Source organism: Chelonoidis abingdonii, chromosome 2, assembly GCF_003597395.2.
Source record: "Chelonoidis abingdonii isolate Lonesome George chromosome 2, CheloAbing_2.0, whole genome shotgun sequence".
NCBI classification, from domain to species: Eukaryota; Metazoa; Chordata; order Testudines; family Testudinidae; genus Chelonoidis; species Chelonoidis abingdonii.
Window position 1 is genome coordinate 110,083,160 of NC_133770.1, and position 26,398 is coordinate 110,109,557.

Sequence of the window (26,398 nt, forward strand, 5' to 3'; positions counted from 1 at the left end):
AGCTTTGAAAAATCCGGTTTCCTGATTGGTCCTCTGGTCAGGTGTTTGGTTCTCTTTGTTAACCCTTTACAGGTGAAAGAAACATTAACCCTTAGCTATCTATTTATGACAAATGTTTTGCTGGATCAAGGCTATATCTGGAGTTTGAGGTTTTTGTGTACATGTTTCCCCATAAAAGACAGGCTGGATCAAGGAAATGGTTTAGTGACATGAAGCTTTGCAATTGAGCTAGTGGTCTTAAACCAGGTTAGGGATGGCTGAGAAAAATCATTTCCCTCATCCCAGCCCCTGGGGAATTTCAAAAAGATTTTGGTGAAAAATGTTTGATAAAGGAGGGCAAGGACAGAGGAACAAAAGAGGGAGAGAAAGGGGGAAAATACCAAAACCCCAACTCATTTGGTTGTGTGTTTTTTTAAACAAAAGATTTCATTTTCAGTATTTTTCCCCCATCTCTTTCTCTCCCAACACCCCTATTTCTCCCTTTCGCCTTCTCTTTTCAGATGCCATTTTTTGGTTCTGTTTTACTTTCAAACCTTTTTTTTCCTGACAAAAAGCTATTTTCTTTCCATTTGGCTGGAAAATTCTCTACGAACTCTAGGGAGAAAACAGAGATCCACTGATCCTGATAAAACTCACCTTCATGACTGGAAATCTTGCTTACAGTTTCAGCAAAGAGGCCATGCACTGAATAAGAGTGACCTCTTCAGAAGATTTAGTCATGCTGGCAAGATGGTAATTAGTTATCAGTGTCTGTGGTGTACTTAGAGTGAGGGTTTTAGTGTCCAGTGCAATCAGTATGGTAACTTTTTTACAAGTACTAAATTCACTCAGAAGGAAAATACATCATAGGCACGTGTACTGTATCCTATTGACATCACATTGTCAAAGCCTTGTATTACAAACAGATTTTTATTTCATGCACAAAGAAAGTGAACCGAAGTTACTTTATTTCTTTTTCTGGAGAGTATTTTGAGCGTGTGGGAAAGTGAATGTGATTGGTGATTTCATTTGAGAAATATCTGAATCATATTTTTCAGCTTTGGTGTACATAGCACAGGAAAGTTGCCAGGTACAGAAGAAGCTGGGCATGTCCACAAAGGAGTGGAGCAAACAAGCAAATTACAGTGTATGAATTCTTTTTAACCAAATGTTTTCATCTGGAAAACTTGGGTACTTAAATGAAAGCTACCCCCAAGCTTCTTTTACGCACATGGCCAATGCTTAATCAGCAGATTGCTCTAGTTTTTCACAGACTCTCATCTCGAATAGTTTTCAATGGATTAAGTTTTTCTCTGAAAACACACTTGCAGCTTTTCTCTTTGGAGCGGCAAGTGGGACAGGTTTTACCAGTACTTTGTCAAAAGGGAACTGTATGGCTCCAGATGGTTGATTTACACGGCTGTAGGACTGTTAGTGAACCAAAACCAAAGGAGTTTAAATATAAGCCTAACATACCTCGCTCAAAATAATCAATACGTTTCTTGCATTTTGTCACAAAGCTTCCAGTTCCTACCTTCAACAAGGCCTTGAAGTGACACAGGCTGGCCTTTTCAGAGGCTTCATTAAACCATGTTGGTGCAGAGAGCATCTGTGTTCCTGGAGCAATTCTGCTAGCTTTTATATTCAGTAAAACTCCCAGAATTCTCTCTCTCAAAGGGGCCATACTCTTTATTTCATCCAGCATACACAAACTAAACTCAAATAAAGAAAATATTGGTTTTGGATTTAAAGTTATGCCAATAGATGACTGCCTGTTACATTTGCTACACTCAGGTCCTGATTGTGATGCACATATCTCATAAGTAGAGTTGGTTGAATATTTTTTCCCCTCAACAAAATTTTTTTCGGGGTTAAAAAAGCCTTTATAAGACAAAAATATTTTTTTCTCGAAATTTTCCATTTTTTTATAATCCCAGAATGATTTTTCCCCTTTTCTCCCTTTTTGTTATTTATCCTTTTTTGGTGGCAAAATAGAAGACGGGAAAAAAGGAATAAAAGGAAGGAAAGAAAGAAAAAATCTCAAAACCTAAACATTTTCAAACCAAACTTTTTCAATCAAATATTTCAAATAAAAATGATTGTTTTCAGAAACCCGTGGAATTATTTTTTTTCAAAATTTTCAATTTCTTAGTTTTCATACACACAATTTTTCTACCAGTTCTATTCTTAATGAACTATTCTGGCAACCATGAAAGGGAAAATGACTGTGCCAGCCATAGCTCTCCTGCTTCTCATGATCATCTTGTTATGTTGTGTCCATCCACCCCTCATTTTAGGTTTTGTCCTCCACTATGTCCCACCTTTAGCTTATGGTACAATAGGTTGGGAAGTATGTCCTTAATACAAGCCAAGAACCAATTACTGCATTCCCAAAAGGACCTGACACAACAGGTCTCTGCCTCTGACCTCAATCCCTTGTTCCCCAATACTCTAAACCCAGAAATGAATGTACATAGGCAGAATTCTCTAGTTTTTAGAATGGAAAATAAGGAAGAATATAGAAAGAGAGCATTTTAGCCAGTATTTACAGATAGAGAAGCTGTCTGTCCTATCACATAAAATAAGAAGTGAGCATCTGAGGAGGGGCAAGCGCTAGGCTATGGGAATTATGAGCTACCTGAGGCAGAGGATCAGAGAACTCCCAATCACTCACTACTGGGAGCCTTCACTCCCAAGATCCCTTTTAAAACACGATGGGCCTGAGCTATACATTTCAGATTTGTATTTCAGTCAACCTTTGAGATTTTGGTTCGGCCCATTATACATGTAGGAGGCCCTGAAATTCACATCCAGCTTGAGATTCCAAAAGAATACACACATACACAAATAACATGAGAGAGGTGCTCAGTGCAGCTCTGCTAGTGATAGAGTACAAGAGTATTTATATTTGGGTGTGTAAGAGAGCCTCCAAATTAAAATGGCAATTAGGCATGTTTTCAGTGCTTTCCAATCAGTAAGGGTTTGCTAAGGAGGCAGGCAACGGTACATTTTCCTTATTTTGAGAAGAGAGGGGCAAGCCTTAAAAATATAGAATTCAGTTCATAGGATAAGCACTCATACAACTTTAGCCGCATTGTCCTTGTGTGTGTGGGATGGGCTGAAAATCTCACAAGAACAGAGTTCCATGAAAGAGTCCTGGTACTTGCTGCTTCCAGTTAGTCTGGAAAGTCTGAAATGTAGGTTTGTTCCACACTTCATAAATTAATCACACAGCCAGAGTCAAAGAGTCAAATTCAGCTTTGGCAAAAGCATGCAAAATTTCATAGAGTACAATGGAACTGTGCCTTCTTATGCCAGGGCTGATTTTGACCCAGATCCTCTAGAGTCATATCTATTATCTTTAATGCCATAGTAGTGGCACAAATGTACAAATAATGAAATATATAGGCATCATTAGGAAGGGTGGCTATATTTTCCTAAGCCTGTTTCATTCTCTGCAGAATTTTCTTAAACTGTGGGAAAGTGAGAGGATTTGTGATTAAATTTTAGGAACTGCTGACTGGATTAGAGTATTTAGAACAGGACAGGTTGCTATGTCATCTTTTACATTCAAGGTGCTATAGGGGATTCATTAGTGTTTGTACATACTTCGGAGACGTAAAGTTCTGTATGGACTTAAGTATTGTTATGGGCCTGATGCTAAGCACTTTCAACACCCACTGACATTGCAGGATCATTCCCCTTATTATATCAGCAGAGTATACTGAAAACAACTGGTAAAGCAATCTCTTCCTGGGTTGTGGATATACAGACAGAGGACAATATCTTCCAAACAGTGAGTAGGGGATGTGTACATTAACTCCAGTTTCTAGAGGGGTTACTGGAATAGGAAGGGTATTGTGCATATTTTCTTGTACAGTGTTTCTCCAATACCAAATTATGTCACTAGCTGTAATTTTCAATGGTGTATTTATGTAGCCACACAGGTGTTCTTGCTCTGCTACATGAGACATTTGCGTAAGAAGTGTGTAAACTGTGGCAGTAGGTTTGACTCTCCGTCCTGGAGCGGGGAGTTCACAGCTTTGTGATAAGCTTAGAAAACAGTAGTAACAACATGGAATAAGTTATGTTCTATCTTTTAAAATAACATGTATTTTAGTATGGAAACTTAAATGGTACCTATTGCATGTACTAAATATATGTTGAGAGTCATGGAAGTGATCTGAAGCCAAGTTAGAAAGAAAGCACTGCTTTCTTATAAACACACACACAGGGACTGAATCTTATTTTCAGTAAGGCCCTTTTATACTGCTCTGACAGTGTAAAAGGTCTTTAATGAGCTCTTCAATCTAGCAGAGAAAGGCATACCAGGATCCAATGGCTGGAAGCTGAAGCTAGACAAATTCAGACTGGAAATAAGGTGTAAATTTTTGACAGTGAGGGTAAATTAACCACTGGAACAATTTACCAAAGGTCATGGTGGATTCTCCACCACTGGTCATTTTAAAATCAAGACTGCTAGTTTTTCTAAAAGATCTGCTCTAGGAATTATTGTGGGGAAGTTCTATGGCCTGTGTTAATACAGGAGGTCATCCTAAATGATTACAATGGTTCCTTCTGACCTTGGAATCTATGAAGAGCAGGTGTCAATGTAATTAATGGGCACATCAGAATCAGGCCCACAGATTTCATTTTACATTCTCACTGCCCTCCCCATATATGGGGAGGTGATAGGCATTCGATAAATGGCATGGGCATATGTTACATAAATAAATATATCACATGCCTGTGCAATTTATCACAAACCAGGACAGGATCACATACCCAGTAATACAGCTCCTCTGGTACTTATTCTAACTTTCCAATCCCATGACTAGCTTCAAACAGTTGACAAAATAAATAAAATCAAGTATCAATCTACCAGAAAGAGGTTTCCTCCTTCTTCTTGCAAATATGAAATTAGAATTTTCTTCCTAAATTACACCTGCTTGAGGCCTGGGATGAGTAAGATTCAGTTCTGGACTGGTGATAGATTTTCTACACATAACAATATAATGAATGTAAGGATTGGTATCTTGTAGCCCTACCACTGAAAAGGGATAATTTCTAGCTTCTCAAAGGGAAACACAGATATCATTTCAATCTTTAGAAAGGTCTACGAGAATGGACCTTAAAACTATGACATTATGTATAAAATATATTTTAGTGGTTTATAAAACCTTACTTTTTTCTCTTCCTTTGATCCTTGAGCAAATGGACTGATGGTTCACAGATTCATAGAATATAAAGCCAGATGGGATCACTGTGATCATCCTATCTGACTTCCTGCATAACACAGGCCATAGAACTTCCCTGAATTAATTTCTCTTTGAACTAGAATCTATCTTTTAGAAAAAAACAACCAATTTAATTTAAAAACTAAAAATTGACAAATGATGGAGAATCCACCACCACCCTTGGTAACTGTTCCAGTGGTTAATTACCCTCTCTGGTAACAAAGACACCAGCTTTTACAAGTGGAAGGATACTAAAATAATCTCTAAAGACATTTGAAAAGTTCTGTAAAACTCCTGATGATAAAAATCTTTCCACCACAGCACATCATCATGTATCACAATTCTCTTGTACACTAGGCTGAAAATGTGTCCCGTTCCTGTGCAGTTGTGCTTGCAGATCACAGGGAAGCCCCTGCAACCTCTCCGATACTTAAAGTACAGGGCAATGCAGAATTTGGTTAGCTATCATATGTACATATAGCTAACAAGGGCTGCCCAGAGTGAGAGGCAAGTGGGGCAATTTGCCCCGGACCCTGGCCCCACAGGGGCCCCCATGAGAGTTTTTCAGGGCCCCTGGAGCGGGGTCCTTCTCTTGCTCCGGGGACCCCGAAAAACTTTCATGGGGCCCTGGCCCCCAGAGCTTCTTCCGCTCCAGGTCCTTGGCGGCAATTCGGCGGCGGGGGGTCCTTCTGCTCCAGGACACGCCACCGAAGTGCCGGGTCTTTGGCGGCAATTTGGAGGCAGGGGCCCCCCGCCGCCGAAGACCCCAGACCCCCTGAATCCTCTGGGTGGCTCTGTAGGTAACACACATATACACATATTCCAACACAAAAAAACACTATGAGAGCCTTGGTAACAATCTGGGTTTGGTGCTGTAACAAGTTCTCTGCCCGTCACTCTTCCTGGGGCCCACTGGTGGCTCCAATAAAACACAGAGAGGCCACTAGTTCTTCAGCACCCGTGTCTTTATTTACACCAGGTTCTCCCACCACCAGCAGTATACTATATACAGCTTGCAGGCCTTACAGTCTCCTCCTCCGCACAGAGTCTGCCCTCAGCCTGGAGACTGACCTTCCTCTGGCCATTCCCCCCTCTTCTGGCTGCCAGCCAGCCTTTATAGCCCTTCAACCCTCAGGTCTGCAGGTTCAGCCAGTTCTAAAGGTCAGGCACCAAACTTCTCCCCAGCCCCAATCTATTTCCCCTGATTGGGGCTGGCTGAGCAGGGGCTAATTAGGTGCCTTTGCACCAGCACCCTGCTACAGGTGCCCTGACATAATCATTAAAGTAACATCACGTACAAAATGTTTTTTTCATACTTTCTCTATAAGAATTTATAGACTATGTCTAGAAAGAGTCTTTCCTTTACCTTTGAAAATGACCCCCCCCCCCCAGTAAACTATTTCTCATTGTTATGGAATTTTGAAAACATGGACATTGTGGTATAACTCAATATTTATTTTTTGAAATCAACTTTTTATCTTCTTCATTAGGTGCCTATTGCATCCAAGGGACAACATGGGCTCCCTCTGGTGGCTACAGTAACACCAGACAATTCCTACGGTGGTTCACCAAAGCCTAATCTGGAGTAGTAATGAACGCCTACAACTCTACTGAATGCAGTACAAGTTGAATGGTACTTGGCATATCTCAAAACTGGATCCATCATGACTTAAGAATCTCCCTATGGTCATTTTGGCACTGACTTTTCATATGTATTGGAATTCAAATAATTGAGTTATTTTGTGATTTATAAACTATCCACATATTTCTCCCCTCCTTCCGTCAAATGAGTCATTACATTTTCAATCACAGTTCTTTTTACCATCCTAAATTATCTGGTGCTGAAGGAAAATATTTAGCCAACTCTATTTGGTGGAGAAACAAAATGCTGAGCAAATTAAATCCACACCATTTCCCACTCATTTTTCAGCTTAGTATGAGTTGACAAACACACTTTGTTGGAATTCAATAGTCCTTATAGTCAATTTGGTATTAGCTTTCCCATGTAATTCTCATTATGTTTCTACTGCCCTCATGGAATAATATGGACAGTAAAACCAAGCAATGTACACTTCCACCAATGCTAAGCTGAGACACTACCCTAGTGAACAAAGGGCCTGCTCCTGCTCCCAGTGAAGTCAATTGGCAAGGTCCCATTAATGTCAATGGTTCAAGATAAAGGCCAAAGTAGCTGACATATGTTTCAAAGACACTGGGCTAAATTCTTGTTTTTAGCCAAAACGTTTTTACTGTTGAAAAATTTTTGGTTTTAGGAAGCTTGGCTGGAAACAGAAAAGCTTTTAGTCAAAAAACCAAAAGTCTTCCACTGGAGATTTTTGTTTTTCAGGGTTCCAATTTTCAAACCGAAAACCCCCTGATTTTTTTTGAAGAATGCACACACTTTTCAGGAAAAATTTTCTTTAGTTTAAAATCTAATTTTCCATTGAACAAAAATGTTTTTGACCAATCCTACTTAAAACAACACCAGGTGCAACTCACGACTGCATTACTCTGGTTTTATACCAGTGGAACTCCAGGGATTTTAATGTAGTTACAAGCAGTGTAAAACTGTAGTAATGGAGACTGATTACCCCAACATTTTGTGAACATTTACAAAGTTTTAAAGAATGGAGAATTACAACAAAACCTGCACAAAAGCCTCTTTTCTTAAGAGACTTCCCCAAAATACCTTACAATATATTGAGTAAAATTTTGCTCTATTTTTTGTTAAAGAAGACTCTGCAGTATGTGTTGATTCCTTGAGTGGGTTCTTAAAACAGGTGTAACTGAACACATAATAGTCACTTTATCCTTAAGACCTGTCAAAACTCTTTCTCATCATATTCCAAGCTCTTTGTAGGAATACTCTGCTTTCTTTCTCCTCTTTTTGCATACCTGGAAAGGATCCAAAAGGCATATGATTTTGCTTAGGGTAGAATAAGAATTTTGTGTGATATAAGTAAGAGTCACATTCTACATCACACTCATTTAAATAACAAACATTTTAAACACCTGTTACCCATGAAGGCAGAATAGGGTTTTGGGTGTGTACACTGTTTCAGCTCATAAAACCGATGGTTATGATCCAGAATGAGTTAAAAAAATATGCTGGGGAGCTGTTTGCATGAACAAGTGTCCTCAGTGCAAAGAGTTTTAGGTGGGTGTGATCCTACCAATAGTTCATATTTTAACTATAATCATCTGCATATTCCTTTTGTAAATGAAAAATGAAGACCTGCAGAATCAGATTTATCTAGAGCAAACCATGTTTTGAATCTTGTTACAGAAATATGACAAATACTTTAGTTTCCATAGTGTGTTTGTAGAACCAAGAAGAAATTAATCAAAGTAAGCATTAGTTTGAAAAGTAAAAGTAAAGGCTATGAATTAATGTACTTGGTACTTATCCTCAGTTTTCTGTTTAGGCCCATTATAGGTCCGACAGACCTTTAAGGTTTCTATTTTTAACTCAGTAACTTGATCAGTGGCCAAGATATGAAAGGAATCTTGGACTTTAGGCCATGCTCACTTTCAGGTCTATCCAGATGGCACAAAATAGCTGCAATAAGGGAAAACATAAAATGCTTGGGAAAATGCAGACTGCAAAATGCCTAGCCTTATAGAAAAATGAGCAATTGTACTAGAACCTTTTCAATAAATTTGTAAAACAGATTGCATGTAAGGAAAAAAAATGTGAAACACCGAATCAAATTAAATATTGACCCAAAGCAACAAGAATAATTTGTAACTAAACAGACATATGAATTAGGAATCTTTTTGATGGTGATATGTATCTGTATAACGCAGGCTTCAGTTCTAGAGAATACACTTAACGAATGAGTGTGAAACAAAGCCAAACGTAATCAACATTAATTAAATGAAGGTGTACAAGTTCAAAAAGAAAGGAAGCCAAGGTTTCAGTCAGATAAAAGGAGCTCTTCTAGCAGGGAAGGAAGAAAGGCAATGGAAGAGTCAGGGTAGCAGAGACAACGGGAGGCGTCAGAGATATGAAGGTCATAGAATGAGGCAAGTTCTGTCAGACGTGCTTGGTGTGTGAAGGGAATGATGCACAACAATAAACTGTTGGGAAAAAAGTAAATGATAAAACATATAAACATAAGTGAAGGCAAAAATGAAAGAATGGCTAGCATGCAAACTAACTTTCAGGGTTAGCTTTTTAAAAGAGCCAAATCCCACTGAAATTCAAAGGCATTTGGGTATGTAACTCTCATAGGCTCCTTTGAAAATCCGAGCCTGGATTTGTGGGGCCAAATTCATCACTGAAAAAGCAGGCTCAATTTCTCTGTAGTCAATGTAACAACATGCATACATGCTCAAGGTGCACGTGATCTCTGTTTTTCTGGAGTGAACTTTAATGCCCAAAGAAGGCGCTAGGTTGACAGTCTGGGAGCTAGAAGTTCTTTATTTAGTCACAGGCCAGGCATGGCAGGAGGACTGGCCAGGCAAGCTTCTCTACACTACCCTTTCAATGCACCTTAACTACGTTCTAGGGACCATCTCTAAGCAGTGAGAGGGTAGCTCACTCTTTAGGCTCACATAAATCTTAGCATCTTATGCTGAGAAAAAAATCTGGGACATTGATTATTTGCAACTGTTGTGATAGGTGTGTGATGTCAACACCTCCCTGACTAGCCAAACAGCCCAGAGAGTAGCCCATTTATTTCAGAGCTAATTTACATGTACTCAAATCTTTTCATCTATGAAAAGATGGCTTCCCCACTATGAATGTCTCCTGTTATTTTTATTTAAAATTAATAAACTTCAGTCTTTAGAAACTGTCCTTAAAGGGCAGACAATACCAGATACCTCCACCTTAAGTTACTGAATGGAGGTGCTGAAGGTGTTTGTAGAACTGTTCACTCTCACATCAGTTGTCATTTATGGTTATATGAGCTCTGTCACACAAGGTTTTCATTAAAAAAACAACACACGGGATGGGAGGAAAGAGGTATCTTATCAACTCCCTGTTCTCCTCAAACAGAATTGAATTACCAGTCAGCTACAAATATACATCTTGGTATATTATCCATCTAATAAAACTGGAAAATAGGCTTGCAATCCCTCCCCCCAATTTTATGTTAATGGACGATATTTGATCATTGTATGGTACTTTATTTTTGCATACAATACAAATTTTGGGTCAAATTAGGATTTCAGTTTATGGGCTAGGTGCCTATAGTTACATTTTAGAAATTTAATACTGAACCCGGCCCTTGTTGCTGCTGGCTTCACTTGGCAGAAGGGTTATAACTACATCAATTAATCATCCTTACTCAGTAAAAACTCTTATTGACTTCACTGGTATGCCAGACTGCATAAGAGGGAAGCATGGATTTCAGGATCTGACCCAATAAGAAGGTGAAATATTTATCCATTTTAAACTAACTTTTAGTTCTCTATTGTATTTTTATTTTGTGGTTCATAACATGACAAAATAAAAAGATACCATATAAATAACACAGGAGTAAGTCTGCTATTCAAACGGCTTGTTTCAAACCATTTTAAGAAAACATACTGTAGTATCAGCTCTAAGTATAGCATCCTCTACATGGCATAATAGATAGCTTGTTAACAGTTCATTCATTAAGAACATACAAATTATGGGGCAAAATCAAACTCCATGCAACAGATGTAACAGAGTCTCCATTTGTGAACTACAGTCAAAACTCAACCAAACTCAGAATAACAGGTCACAAAACAGCCAGATTAATAAGTTAAGGGAGGAAAAGGGATCCCACAAATATAATATTTCAAGACATGCGTACAAAACATATATCAGTGTCTAGTGGTGCAAATATTAAAAAGAAAGCTCAGTTAATGACAATAAGATTAAAGAGCAAAAATCATGTAGAACAATTGTACTGTTGTTTGCGGAAAACACTCTTACCATTAAGGCAGAAAAGCTCAAATATCTCATGAAAGGCCCTATTCATGAACGACTTACACTCCACATAAGTTTGGGAAACTGTGAAGAGTGATTTCCCCCCAACCCCCATCTAACGCCTACGAAATGGTTATTCTTCAATATAGGCTTCTTGGAGCACAATGGGACAACTGTCTGGTTGGCAGGGGGGAATAAAGAAAGAGATGTAATGCCTGATAAAGAGGTGGCAGAGAATAAGGGATAGGAATGTAACTTGCCACAAATGATCACAGAGTTTGAGCTCTGAAACAGCAATCATGAGAAGACAGATTGAGGTGGTAATTTGCCTGGTCAACATTAGGATATGATCTTCACCAGCGTGAATTCTTTAGTCATTTAAGAACAAACATACTTTCCATTAATATCAGACATCAATAACTTATTCTTCCTCCCACATTTTTAATGAGAAAACACTTTTATTGTCTAAATCTAAATCTATGCTCTTTGAATTGTCTGCGTAGGTCCTATCTACAGTGTACAAAGCATTCTCAGGCAACAGGACATCATTGCAAACTCATGTGTGGTTCTAACCCACCCAACCCCCCAATCTTCTCATTTCCTGTCTTTAAGGCCAACTTTCTCAAGCTTAGGTGCTTAATTTTAGGCACTTAAAAGTGTCCTGACCTTCCAAGGCTCTGAGCACCCACAACTTTCACTGAAGTGACACTGAGACGCCTACACTTGAAAATTTGGATCCAGTACTCTGGTACAAATAGCAGTTTTTAGTGACCTTTTAAATGAATATTTCCATTTTTGCCACATGAGCAAAGCCCCCCTGGGCTGTAGTGTCTATTAACATGCCAGGGCAGCCACAGTAAAGGATGTCAAGAAAGCATGGGTGAAATCCTGGCTCCATTGAAGGCAATGGCAAAATTCCTATTCACCCCATTGCTTATGAATTCGAAAGTGGCAGTATCAGAAGACAAAGCAGGAGCACAGAGTAGAAATGTACTTCCTCCCACTCAGTGCTGTGAAACGCTCTCTGCTCCACCAATGGAAAAGATAGTTTATTTGTTGAGATTTGCAGAGTTATTTGATATCACCATCAGAAAAAGGGGATTTCCTCGTAAAATCGCTGAGATCTGTGTTTTTGTGAATGGCCTACAAGACATCATCATTTACTTCTATTCAGGTTCTTATTCTGTATCTCTCACTGTGGCATCTGAGCAACTTTTTAGTGCACACTAAGCAATGTGGTGCCTTCTTTCTCCTTTTCTCCCCCCAGGAATAAAGTTGTGCGGGAACTGCAGAAATTGATCAAGAGCATATAAAGTATGTATATGTATATTTCCAGGGGAATACAGAGTATAAATATGAAGGTGCAATAGGTGCAGATTTGCCCAGGTCCAATATTGAATAAAAGTCCTTAAAAGATGTACTAAGCTCTGCTTCCTTGATTTGGATGAGCTGAGGATACTAAAAGCTCATGTAATGTTTCCATGTAAAAGCTTAAATCAAAGACATTTAGCTGGGATATCACATCTGTTTAAGAACAAAATGATCCGGCAGATAAAAATCAGAGGAGAATTGATTAAAAGGCATTTGATTGCAAGAATGGAGCAGAGGAGCATTGCAGAATATCGTAAAGATAGGAAGTCAGTTGAAGCACAAATACTGATTAAAACAAGTCCAGAACAGATCTTTAAAAAGAGAACCACTGTGTACAAGCTGATGGTATCGAACCAAAAATCGAATTACAACAAGAATTTTGTTCCTACATTAGTAGGAATAAAATAGGTTAATCCACATTAACAGTTGTGTTTTCTAGTAGCAGAAATCCTTGACATAGAGACTTTTTCCTCCTCCCCCCCCTTTATAAAACTCGACATTCTACATCTCTTTAAATAAGATTTGAACAATAATGCATTGGCTTTAGCTAGTGGGCAACTACCCCCGCCCCACATTTATACATTAGGTGGAGATAGGGTTGCCAGCCCTCCAGGATTGGCCCTCCAGGAATTAAAGATTAATCTTTAATTAAAGATTATGTCATGTGATTAAATCTCCAGGAATACATCCAACCAAAATTGGCAAGCCTAGGTAGAGAGCTACTTAGAGTATAATCTTTGCAATGAAAGCTTCCCAGAGAAGGATCTCAGTGGGATTAGCAGAGATACATAACCCTTTATGTGGTTACCAAACAGGCTCTGATGCTGCAAGTTATTGCATCTGAGTGGACACTGCACCTGTGTAGAACCCTGCTGACTTTTGTGTGTGTGTGTGTGTGTGTGTGTGAAGGGGGGCTTACCCATGTGGAGTCATTTGCAGGATCTGAGTCTTAGATCATGTACCAAGATTTGAAAACAGTCAAGTCTATACGATAACTCCGAAAATATAACCGTGTTTCACACAAATAAGGAAGAGTGGTACAACTATCACACTGCATTGTCTGATAAGATTTCCCAAGGGAGAGAGTGCACCCAGGGCTAGTCAGGAGGCATTGGAAGATGTACATATTAAGATGAGTAGGCCCTTAACAGTACATGGTGGGTGTGACTGATTTTCTTGAAAGGGGATTTCAGCTTGCAAAAGCTTGGGAAATACTAGTCTGATAGATTACAATGGTTGCTCAATAGTTTATTGCACCTCTATGTTTTTGGATGGAGGGGGAGAATGCTCATGCAGAAACAAATCAAATACTAAACCATACATTTCTCCTTTGAAATGCATGAAACTGCATGATGTGATAGTCATTTTTACACATCTCCATATAAGAGCTAAGCAGCTGTAGCAATATTATCTATAAGCAAATGTTTCATTCACCTCATATTAATTAATCATTTGGATATAATGCATTGAACATTTCTAAAGAAGAGGCTGGAAAAGAAAAACATGTCTGTCTGGAGAACAGAGAGGAAAGTCTGGAAAAGCTATCCTTGACAATAACCATTAAAAGAAATGAAAAAGGAATACATAGATTTTTAAACATACGTTTAGGTACCAGGTTTGTTGGTGCTGTAACATCTGGTGCTTCACTGTAATACTCAGTTGGATCCATAATGTCTGTATCAGGAGGAGGGTAAGGTGGGGGTGGGGGAATCACTAACTGGGGTGGACCACGTGTGTTGCCTCTAGGAGGCTTTTGTGGCACCTGTCGTCCATTACCTACAGGAGGATCAATTAGCTAGTTACTTTATTGTCAAGTCAATTATTTGTATGTTTCTTTTAAAACACACAGAAGTGTGTGTATTCACCTGCTCCCCCCCAACCATCCACTCTGTCTGGGTCTGATTCTGCTCTCACTCACACCAATGTAAACCAGGAGAAAGTTGACAGATATATGCTGGTGTTAAATTTAGCTAAATGAGATAAGAATCAGGCCCAATATATACATGTAAGGCACAATTTATACACTTCAATCAGCATAAATCTTAATTGCTGTTTTGGCAGAGAGTAAAACACACTAATTTAAAAACACTATACAGAAAATATCTTCCTGAAGGTGGGTTTTTTTAAAATTTGTTTCTCCTTTAGACACGTAGACTTTAAAGTCAGAAAGAACCATCATGATCATCTAGTCTGACATCCTGCACACTGCAGGCCACAGAACCTCACCCATCCACTCGTGTAACAGATCCCTAAACTCTGGCTGAGTTACTGAACTCCTCAAATCATGATTTAAAGACTTCAAGTTACAGAGAATCCACCATTTACACTAGTTTAAACCTGCAAGTGACCCATGCCCCACACTGCAGAGGAAGGTGAAAACCCTCAGGGTCTCTTGGTCCCTTGGTCTGACACAGCCCCATATCTGTTGACCTATAGGATACTATGCAAAACTATTTCCCTAACTCTTTGAGGAGGTAGGGGAATGGTGAACGTTGGTATTTCTGAATGGATGTGCTATTTGGGCTTTCATTTTCTTTTTATAGTTTTTTCTTTTTGGCTTTGACAGTGGGTAGAAGCTCCTGGTTTTGTTGCTGTTTGTATGATGGAATTTCCAACCTGCGTCAGAAATGCTTCGAACCTTACAACATACTTAATTTAGTATCATGTATACTAAATGGGATAAATGGGTGTCCTTTACATTATTAGACATATTAATAAATACCAGCAGCGTCATATCTTGCTTGCAAATGATTATGGGCAAACTCTGGAGATGTTTGGTCTTGATAGAAGCCAGATCTCTCTCTCTCTTCTTTTGGAGTAAGACAAAGAGACGTGATAATTCATAGGTCTGAAGAACACGTTCTCCATTTGTGATAGTGCTGGAGTCATAGTCGGCTACCACTAACATTCTCTTGAAATCCCGCAGGCCCCTGTGCCTTCTGACTGTATCTCAAACTTTCTTCTGTGTTTATGGGAAGGCTCCAGCTTAACGAAACCTTAAGTGGAATTAGTGAACCACTAGGAATAGCTCTGAGCTATCAATCAGCCAACTTCACCCAAGCCTCCCCAAAGGATTTAATTTTGGCACTGTGGGATGAATAAATCTTTAGATTTCTTCTTACAAAGCCTTCAAAGTGTGGTCGTGTATGCATTAGTGCAGCAGTGTAGTGGGAGCAAGAAGGTTGGAAAAGATTTAACTGAATAGGGTTTTCATAGGCTACATCCAGCTGATAAAGATTCATGGAACAATTTAATGTCCATAAGTACGCTGAACTCCAGTGACATTTTTGAGTGCTTTAAGAGAATTAGGCACAGCACTTTGGGGTCAGTATAAGTGATTTGGTGTTAAATATTTGATCTGACCCATTTGCCAGTTTAAGAAGTTTTTGTCTATGATTTTTACATTCCACTTAGTATGGTCTGGGTGAGAGGAGGTATTTTAATCTGCCCCATCATGCTGCTATCTATTTTCTGTAGTAATTTTTCTCTATACAGTCTTGCTTTGTTTGCTCTTTTCTTTTTGCTTCCTGACACATCTGTGCTGTCTTATGGTTTCATAGTTAGCGCCCCAAAGAGAAACTGTTTTACCAAGCTTCCCTCATTATAACATTATGTGTCTATAATTATATTAATCTAAGACTGCAGCAGAAAATGAAAAATATAAAGGAGATTATTATGTGACATATCCTTAAATCAGCAAAGCTCCAGTAAAGTCAACTGAGCTGTGCCGATTTACGAAAACTAAGGTTCTGGCCAAAAGACACCTATCTATATAGCTGTGGATAGAAATAAGTGCATCTGTTCTGTTTTATTTCATCTGTAACATTTCAAGCAGTGACATAAAATAAAGTTAACATTAACATAAAGTTAAAACACCAAATGTTATCAGTAATGACTTGTAGTTTTCAAGGAGAGGCATTGGGAATGCCAGACTGTGACATCCGCAATAGTTAACAGGCAGCCAATTTTCTGAAAACGCTTGTGTTATATTGCACAGCGATAGCATTCTCCTTTGAGAGTTTAAATAAGAGATGTCAATGGAGTCAAATATGTTACAGGATAATGGACTCCTGCTGCTACATAAATGCTGACGCATTAAATGTGAGGCATTTACTGAAAATAAATGTTGAAACAAAGCTAAGAGGTTTCTTTCTAAAGTGTGAAGCATTTGTAATGTTAGCAATTATACATGACAGGGTGTTCATTTATGGTATCATGTATGCAGTCTTCAGTGCTATGTCAAAATGCTGAGGTCGAAGGTGCAACCTGGAGTGTACCAAGTGTACTGTAGCACATTTTAAATGATTCCCTTAATGTACTGGATAATGAGTTCCAACGCAAGGGGTTACTAACTCATATCTTTCAGAAATCAGTTTCTTATCTAAGGGAATAATCTTGCAGTCCTCACATAGACAAAACTCCCAGTGACCTGAAATATCTGGAGGGCTTTTTCTCAGTCTCTCTTTCTATTTGTGTGTGCATAAATGATTTATATTGCACAAAACTGAAAACTATAAATTTTCTTTATTTTCTTGAGGCATGTATGAAATTTATTGCAGAACCTATCCGTTCTTTTCTTGCACTGATTAGCTAAAGACTCTATTAATGCAGATTCATCTCAAACAGGACCGAAGACAAGAACAAAACTTTATCGAACATACTCCACTGACATAAAACCATCATGGGACAATGGAAAAAATGTATTCAACAGCAGCAAGGGTGATGGCTTTGAAAACAATGGGGCAGCCCTTCAGCTGGTGCAAATTATGATAGGTCCATTGAAGAGAATGGAGCTATAACAACTGAAGTGTAAGAACATAAGAACGGCAAAAAACAAACAAACAAAAAAAAACCTTTGTGGTGCTATGTCAATTTACATCAGCTGAGAATCTCCCTCTCTCCATAGAAGTCACTCCTTGGGTCCAAACTCCATTCAACTGGGGCAGGGGAATGGGCCAGGAGGGCATCTTCAGAAGGGCATAGTGTTGGCCTAACTCTGTTTCCATTGAACTCAATAATGAAACTGACTTAAATGGGAGGAGACGTTGAGCAAAAGCAGAGTGGGAATTTCCAAAGCACGTTTAAGTGTCATGCAAAAACATTCTACTCACCCAAGCACTATTATTCACCTTTCAAAACTCTGTGAACCTCAAACACTTAATTACAAGACTTTCATTCTTTAGGATAAATATTTTTCCAGATTACATAGTTTCCAATGCAAGGGGCCATTTTAGGGAATCTTCAAATAGTAAGCAGTGCCACGTAAAGTACATGCATTCAATTCGAGGAAGAAGAGAAGCGAAGCGCTTACCCACTGTGCTCCTCCTCTTGTCTTCCTTTTCTTCTGTTCTGTTTGGCATGACAGGAACAGGAGGAGTCGGTGGTGGAGGGGCACGTCTCTTTTTTTTCTGTAAATCATTCTGTGTTGTCCCTTGTGGAACCTAACAAAAAACAAATGGAAAAAATCCACATGGTGAGGGATGTAATGTTAGGTTTCCTGCATTATCAGTAAAAGTAATGCACAGCAGGTCACAGAATTTGTTTCTTACATAAATGTACTTCAGCTCAGAATACTGCCATGACGCTTTGTAATGAAAGTCAGTCCTAAACTAAAAGGACATTATAAGGTAAGATTGGAAGAGAAGGGATGATATAGCGACTCAGTAGGAGGAGTTCCAGTCTGCAAAAGTGAAAGGCAGGTGTACAAGTCTGTGTATTTGTTGATCTTGGGAATTAATGGGCCAAATATTCTGAGATGCATGCTCCTGAAAGGTGTGTGCATAAAATATCCAATCCAAAGTTCATTGATATCTTTCTATTGGCATCTATAGCCTTTGGATTATGGCTAACTACTCGACGTTGTTCATGTAGGGCCTGATTAGCTCTCATTTTCCATGATTTTCTTCTCAAACTAGTGTAAATGAGGAGCAATCCCAGTGAAGCCAATGGAGTTATACTGGTATAAGTGGGAAAATAATCAGACCCACAAGTCCTATGTTATGTGGCCAAGCGCCTACGTTGGAATGTTGTACTTTTCAAGAGGGCTTTTGAAAATTTGGCTGTATGAGGTGCTGAGACTTCAAATAAAGGCAAAATGCTGAAGTTGGTCAGTCATGACTTAAAAGCTTATTAGATCCTTTTACAAAAAACAAACAAACAAACAAAACCAAGTGACTAGAGTGTTGTTGGATGGCACAATGTTTTCTGCAGTTTATTGGAATACGGTTGTGTGTGTGTGTGCATGGCTTTATGTTATTGATGACCCTGAAAATTTATTGGAAACAGGTTAGGCTGTTATATGTCCTCCATTTTGAATCTTTAGGTGAATAGAGTGTTTGTGAGGTACTAATAGCATGAGGCTGAGACAAACTTAATATAGACAGCAGCTGTGGAAGCCTCCCATACATGCAGCTCTGCCTATGCACCTCCATCATCACTTGCAATACAGCTGCTATTCCTGTCCTGAAACTCTACTGAGCAGAAACTACCAAACATGCTGGGGCGGAAAAAAAAGGTTATGTTTTTTTCCAGAAGCATTAATGAACATGTATATTTATTGTGGAGGATGACAATATAGCAAACAATATCTTCACAATGCTAAAGGCTACTATCAAAGTTTCAGCTGAACAAACGCATGTGAAAGCATCTTTCATAAGCATTCAGTGCATCCCGACAATATCTGGGATACATGACTGAGTCCCTAACAAGGTCTATGAAAGAGTAGTACCCAATTTAAACCAATCTTCTTCCACAGTGCCAGCAAAATCCTTCCATGTCAGATCAATCATTACTGTACTTTATGGTAAAGATCACGTGGTAAAAATATGAAATCTCGATGCAGGTGGAACCAGACAAATAAATGCTAGCGAAAACATCTCCTAACAACATAAACTTTGGTGTCTGGAAAGACCAGTCCCAGGAATAGTGCATGGAAAATTAGTAGAAGGAAAAAAATTCTCTACATTAGTACTTTGTCTAGGGATCATTTTCCTGATCCTTCTAGCAACTTTATTGCAGTGGAAAACTATACTCTAGTAATTTTAAAGTTCAAGAAATTTTGCATTTCCCTCTTTGTCTACCATATTTAAATCTGGTTTCTAGATGCTAAGAAAAGTTTATATAAGCCAGGGAAGACTGGTAACAAATTGCATAGTTAAGAAGGATCTGCACAATAGCACATGCTGTTATGCAATGGGAATCAGAGTGTTTTTTTTAAAAACTATATTTAAAAATCTGTGAGCCAAACCCTGTAGACCTTAGGGACCAGTTCAGCAAAGCACCCAAGCTCATGTTTAAAGTTAAGCATGTAGTTAAGTGCTTTGTTGAACTGGGGCCTTAGTTCCTACTCTTTTTGGGGGGCGGGGAAGAGAGGGAGGGGAGAGCGAGGGGAAGACAACACATTAAAGTAAAAAGAAGTTTTTCCTGGAACACTGTTTGTGACTGGGGCTGTGGCGGAGGAGGTGCTGACAAAGCAAGTTCTACATCTGGGTGTAATGAAAGACATGCCAGGAGATGTTAAAAGGGCCATAGGGCAATGATGAATAGGGCCCAGTTTTCCGAACTGCTGGTGCCTCAACTCAGCCTAAAATGTGAAAATGGTGCTGGACTCTGGCTGCTTGGAACATCAGCAAAAATGAAGATTCTTCAGTTAGAACTGAATTAGCAATGTTGATGATGATGTATGAATCAGAGCTTAGACACATCTATTGAATGAGGAGTAAGAGAGTTTTTATTTCGTTAGTGTTCTGAACACAACCCCAGTTTTTGGATGATTGCCATAAGCCCTGCTGAGAAATACACTGCTGGAGTTTTTGATCACAATTTGATGGTATAGATAATTACATCAAGGAAATATCTGGAAGCCTTGCATTTATTAAATGCTACATTTTTATGAGAAAATTAGTAATAAATTGCCTACTAGGCAGCAGTTAAGTGATGAATCACACAAATAAATCCAAAACATTAAAATAACAAATAGATACCAGACATATAGCTATATTAGATATAAACTACATTGTTACATAAATTAGATATATTAGATATAAACTAGATTGACTGATTTACAAAAATTTTAAACTTGGAACTAATAAGAAGTTTGCAGTTTGCCTGTCAGCTCACTGATCACTTTGCACATGAGTTTTATCCCCATGTCCCACCTTCAATTTCTTTTAGTCTTTTTATATTGTGAACTATTTCAGAGAAGCACCATGTTTTCCTGAGAGTTTGTACAGTTCCATCTGGAATGCTACCACTGCATAAAGAAACCACTACCACCAAAGAGCCTAAGCCAGAGAACTCCTGTCCTTGGTTCCAACCTAACTGAACGTGGGCAGTGAGAGACCACCCTACTCCATCGTTACTGCCAGCCAATGACTGGTTATCACAGAAGTAGTGAAGGCCTAGCTTATAAAGGGATCTGTCTACCAATACTACATTATTTATGACAGGTTTCAGAGTGGCAGCCATGTTAGTCTGTATCCGCAAAAAGAACAGCAATACTTGTGGCACCTTAGAGACTAATAAATTTATTTGAGCATAAGCTTTCGTGGGCTACAGCTCAATTCATCGGATGCATATTCTTCGGAACATTCCATTCTATGCATCTGAAGAAGTGGGCTGTAGCCCACGAAAGCTTATGCTCAAATAAATTTGTTAGTCTCTAAGGTGCCACAAGTACTCCTGTTCTTTTTACATTATTAATAAAACTGAGGCAAATATTTCTCTCCACCTGGGAAGTAAATGAATAATACTTTTAAAAGAATCAAGTATTGCAAATAAGCAAAAGGTATACATATGTTAGAGAAAAGTCTGTGCTCTACCAACTCAGCATTTGAATGTAAAACTGTTGCCGAAGCTTAAAACTGGTTCCAAATACAGATTACTTGCCACCAAGGTAATTTGTTGAATGAAGACTTAGGTGCAGTAGGCTAGTTTTCCTCTGTATTCATAAGAAATTCATTCACAGTTGATGAAGCTATTTTGAGCTCTGAATATATACCTTTTAATTCTAAACAAAATAAAAAATGGAGTTAATAACTATTGCACTGTGTGGGTGTGAGAGCACATGACTGTGTGCAGTGGTCCTTTATTTGGAAAGTATACTCTGTATGCACAGTGTGCTTGACTTGCATTCAGTTGACAAATAGCTATTTCATGACAAATAGAAACACACAGGATCTAGAAGAGTTGTAATGAGTGGCTGTGAGGCATCACAGTAAACGTACCCTAGATTGGAAAATATAGGTTGTAATTTTGGTGGAATAAGAAGGCCCTAAACTAACTGGTGTTACTGCTAAAGTGGCTACTGTATCTTTTTCAACATCTGCTATTCTGTAGTCCTCAAATTCCAAGCATCCAGCATGGCACCTCCCAGTACAAGGCAATTTCCATCATCAAAACAGAAAAGCGACAATTCATCAAGATAAAACAAAAAATAAAATAAGTTAAAAGATAAATTCTTGCACTTACATTAGCAAATTTACCATCTTTTTGCACTAATGTCAACTGAGTTACAGCTGAGGTACATTTACCACATTAGCACTTTTCATCCAACGATCTCATTTTTATAAAGCAAATGTTCAGACTTCAAGTTACAGCTGTATCACCATAAGAAAGAGCATAACCATAAGAGAGAGTGGTAAATTTGAAACATATATTGCCTGGGACTTATATTTACCAGTAACTCCATTATATTACATACAGTAAATATATGTGCGTATATACACTTCTATCTAAAGTTTAAGGTATGGTGAAGTTAGCTATAATTAGAGGCCAAGATTTTCAAAAGTGACCAGTCATTTTGAGGACTCAATTTTTGGGTGCCTAATGCTGGACACTTTAAAGTGGTCTGATTTATAGAGACACTCAGCACTTAGTGGTGTCAAGTTGGGCATCCAAAAACAGAGGCAGCAAAATTCACTTGTCACTTTTGAAAATCAATGGAGTTATTCCAGATTTACACAAGGGTTACTGAGGTTAGAACCTGTCTCTAAAGAGCTCATTTCTAATCTTCTTCATCATGAACTGACTGCAATTGATAGAAATTCAATTAAAGGCCAATCTCAAAGAAAGTCCTTATAAGCCAATATCTCTGATGGTTTGGAAGGGGCTAACATACAACAGACAGTCCAATCTTTAAAGGAATGTGGGAAACTCTGTGTCCACTCTAGTATGCTTTTGTTTTGCTGAAGGAGGAGCTAGACTGAGGACCACTAATGTTGCATTTTCCTGTCCATGTCTATTGTGTTTGTAGAGGAATTAAGCAGCAATCAGGCATTTAGAAGGAAATAAGTTACTTTATTCGTGCATCCGACAAAGTGGGTATTCACCCATGAAAGCTCATGCTCCAATATGTCTGTTAGTCTATAAGGTGCCACAGGACTCTTTGCCGCTTTTACAGATCCAGACTAACATGGCTACCCATCTGATACTTTATTCATTATGGCATTTTAGATCACTGCTAAGAGAAAATAAATGATCTCTGTAACTCCATCTTTCATGATACTATCTTACAAAAAAGGGTCAAAAATTAAAGGTGGGGCTGAGACCTGAAATTCAAATCTGAATCTGAAAAGTCCCCAAATTCAGTAAGGTATGGATCTGAGGATTCGACTTGGCCAATATGAAGATATCCAGGAAGGCAGGATATGGATTTAAACTTTCTCAGCAGGGTGGCTAGATGCAGGGTTTCTGTTTGGGATCATTTTTAATCATCATCTATTCCACAAGATGTTCTACCGGCATCTAACAGCTTCCATGTTCACTCTGCATTCCCGCAGGCAAAGCAGCCATTTCCATTGCTTTGGAGAAAACTGGACAGACTGGTGGAAGAGAGATAAAAGACTAGAAGCCTTGAGAACCAAAGGGGAGAGTAGCATAATAGAATTTTCCTCTGTAAATGATAAAAATGCTTTGGCACTTGGTGAAGAAGAACTCACATGTGAAAGACATTAGCTTGGTGCGACAAATTCCTCAAAGATGTATTACTTCCTACTCTACGAAGAGGAAAGAATCCTCTGCAGATAGCAGCTTATTTTCAGCTTGCATACTTATTTACCAGTGATACTTGCTTTCAGGGCTGAGCTTAGATAGATGTGTAGAGACACAAACAACCTGAATGTTACAGAAAAAGGAAAAAAAAATCAAATGCACCAATCACTTCAATAATGAAGGCTTAGTCAACTACATAAAAATATTGCTTCTCTTATCTTGTTGGCTAAGTGCGATGTACTCACAAACATATCATAAAGAAAATGAAAAGCTTGTTTAAAACTAGCAATGCTATACGTATATAAAGAGCGTCTAGTTCAAGACTGGGTCATAAAAATTGTTAAAAGTGGTTCTTTAATGTCAACCTTGGTAAATCTATCTAGGAGGCTAAACATAAATGGCAAAAAAAACAAAGAACATTGTGTTTCTTTTTTGCAATCGTATATACCAAAACAATAGAACTTGAAAATAATTTGTTATGGCTGGCTGCTTCTTTTATAAAGAAATCAAGCTTTAACAATATTATCTGAAGTAATTTCCCATCCAAACTTTGTTACAAGAGCCCCTTACTGAGTGCAATAGATTATTTTGCTGTTCTCAGCACTTGTGTTTCGCTTTTGTGACATTTTTAAGAAAGCTTGATGAGATGATCAGGTGAATTTCTGGTTATGCAACAAATAAATAAAGAGCAATGTTAACTTCAGGACATGTTTTTAAAATGTTCTTTGAGTATGGGCTACTGTAAGACTGAACTAAAATAGTTCTTTGTGACCTAAATCTGACAAATACTCTTCACACCTTCTGCCTCCTTTATTGGTGAGACCACACAAGATGCAAAAGGTGATTTTCTACTAAATTCATGTCACTGGCTCATGTATTACTTTGGAAAATATTTACAGTATTACAGACAAAGCATTTGAAGAACATGGTGAGGGCATTTTAATTTTGTGGGAGTTGAAAACTTGAATTACATTTTTGGCCCAGAGATGAGATTTTGTTAGATATTAAAAACTAAAAGTGTATTACAAACAACGCCAAGAAAAAATGATGTGTCAAAGTGGTTGGGAATGGAGTCCTATCTGGCTAAAACCTGAGAGTTTCATTCAATAGCATTCTAGTGAGCACATTATGGACATTAGCAATTGACAGGAACAGATTATGTAGATATGGTACAGAGGGACATATCCAGATAGAATATGACCCGAAAGGGATAGTGAACTTTTTCACACAGAATAAACAACAACATAAAGTTCAAACGTCAGAAGATCATCAAGTAAGCTTTCAACTCCAGCATTAGCTCTGTCCCTTAAATTTTGCCCATGCTCTGCCTACAGACCAGGCACTCCCATTGTGCTTGTCAATTTTTCACCGTCACACTTTCCAATATATCCCCAATATTCCTGCCAACACTCACTATGCTGGTTTGGTGAATGCCAGCCACTCCGTATTCACAGGCCAAAGACCTGACTCTTTCCAAACCTATCTTCAGTGAACCGTTGAGCATGAGAAAGTGTCAGTAAGATGGGTGCCCAGAACATTGAGTATTGATCAGAACAGAGCACAACCTGACTTTTCCAGGAAACTTCTGAGATGCTTTCAAGTAAACCCAAAAAACTCACGAGCAGGATTGTAACTCAGGATGAGACATGGGTCTCCCGTCCAGCCTATTCACCAGATTTGGCTCCCTCAGTCTTCTACGTGCTCCCTAAATTGAAGGAAGACTATTGTGGGAAGAGTTTCAGTGATGATGAGATGATCGCAGCAGCCTGTGGGTTTCTAGACATACAAGACAAGGATGTCTACAAGATAGACATAGTCAAGCTGCAGCTGTACTGGACCAAGTGCACTGATATCAAAGGGGACTTATTGAAAAATAAACAAATAACTGAATGCAAATTATGCTTTTTCCTTTGTCAGTCTAGAAACTTTCTGAATGCCATTTGTAGTCCAAACACACACATACAAGTTATCATCTTTAGGTCAATGTGTGACCAAGACCTTGCAGGGCAAGCACTCGCTGGTGAGATGTTCTTGTCTTCCAGCTCTCACTCCCTCTCCTTTCCCCCTTTTCTGTAATGTTTCCTCCTTTATTCTTTGTTATTTTATTGACTGCTCTCATCTTTGTTATTTTTTCAGTTTTTAATTGTTTGTGTAGTGTACTACCCACTGTACTGGAGAAGGTCCAGCGGGTGTTTGATAGATAACTATTTTTTGTATTTTACAGATTCATGTACTTGGACAAAAAGAAGAATGCACCTTTACTAAATCACGTACTGACTATGGGCCACATTCTGCCACCCTTACTTATGCTGAGCCATACCTGACAGAGTTGCCATATTCTCTGATTTCAGCCAGCCAGACTTTGATACTTTTATTTGCATGTATTTCTATCAACCTACTTGGGACAGTGGGAGTGGCTTTTTAAGTGGAGTCAGGGGCCAGCCTATCTGTGACAGACTCTTGTAAGGGATAATGAGCCAACTCAGCCCTACCTGGAGGCAACTCAATCCTTATGTAATTGATTGGCAGTTGTTTAGCTAATGACTTTGATAAAAGATTACTAGGACTCAGCCAGGCTCAGGGAGAGAGGTAGTGTCTGAAGAGAGCAGCTCCCAGGAGAGCTCATTAGAGCAAGGAGCCGGGATGCTGTGCTCCCATAGAGAACAACTCCCTAGAGAGGACAGCAACAGAAGAAAAGTGGCTGCAGGTGAGGGTTGCCATGGATTAAGGTAGAGAGTGGTTTGCGCATTGGCCTGCTAAACCCAGGGTTGTGAGTTCAATCCTTGAGGGGGCCATTTCTTTGAGTAACTCCCAAAATATGGTCACTGTGTTACAGGAGATCATTTCAGTGGTGGGACATTTTAGTAGTGTTCTCTGAAACCTAATGTAACACAACAAAAATCATTACCTTGTGGCTCTA

General features: G+C 38.8%; 1 protein-coding gene across 4 annotated transcripts in view; it reads right to left on the minus strand.

Moving 5' to 3' along the window:
* COBL (cordon-bleu WH2 repeat protein) overlaps window positions 1–26,398 on the minus strand; it is a 270,372-nt gene that overhangs the window by 72,649 nt on the left and 171,325 nt on the right. For 3 of the 4 annotated variants that reach the window (XM_032776585.2, XM_032776584.2, XM_032776586.2), the window contains 2 exons: window positions 17,801–17,930; window positions 14,092–14,265 (listed from right to left, as the gene is read on the minus strand). In XM_032776585.2, coding sequence (XP_032632476.1) covers window positions 14,092–14,265; window positions 17,801–17,930 — 304 coding nt within the window. The remainder of the gene's footprint in view (window positions 1–14,091; window positions 14,266–17,800; window positions 17,931–26,398) is intronic. The other variant, XM_032776587.2, reaches the window with a different exon arrangement.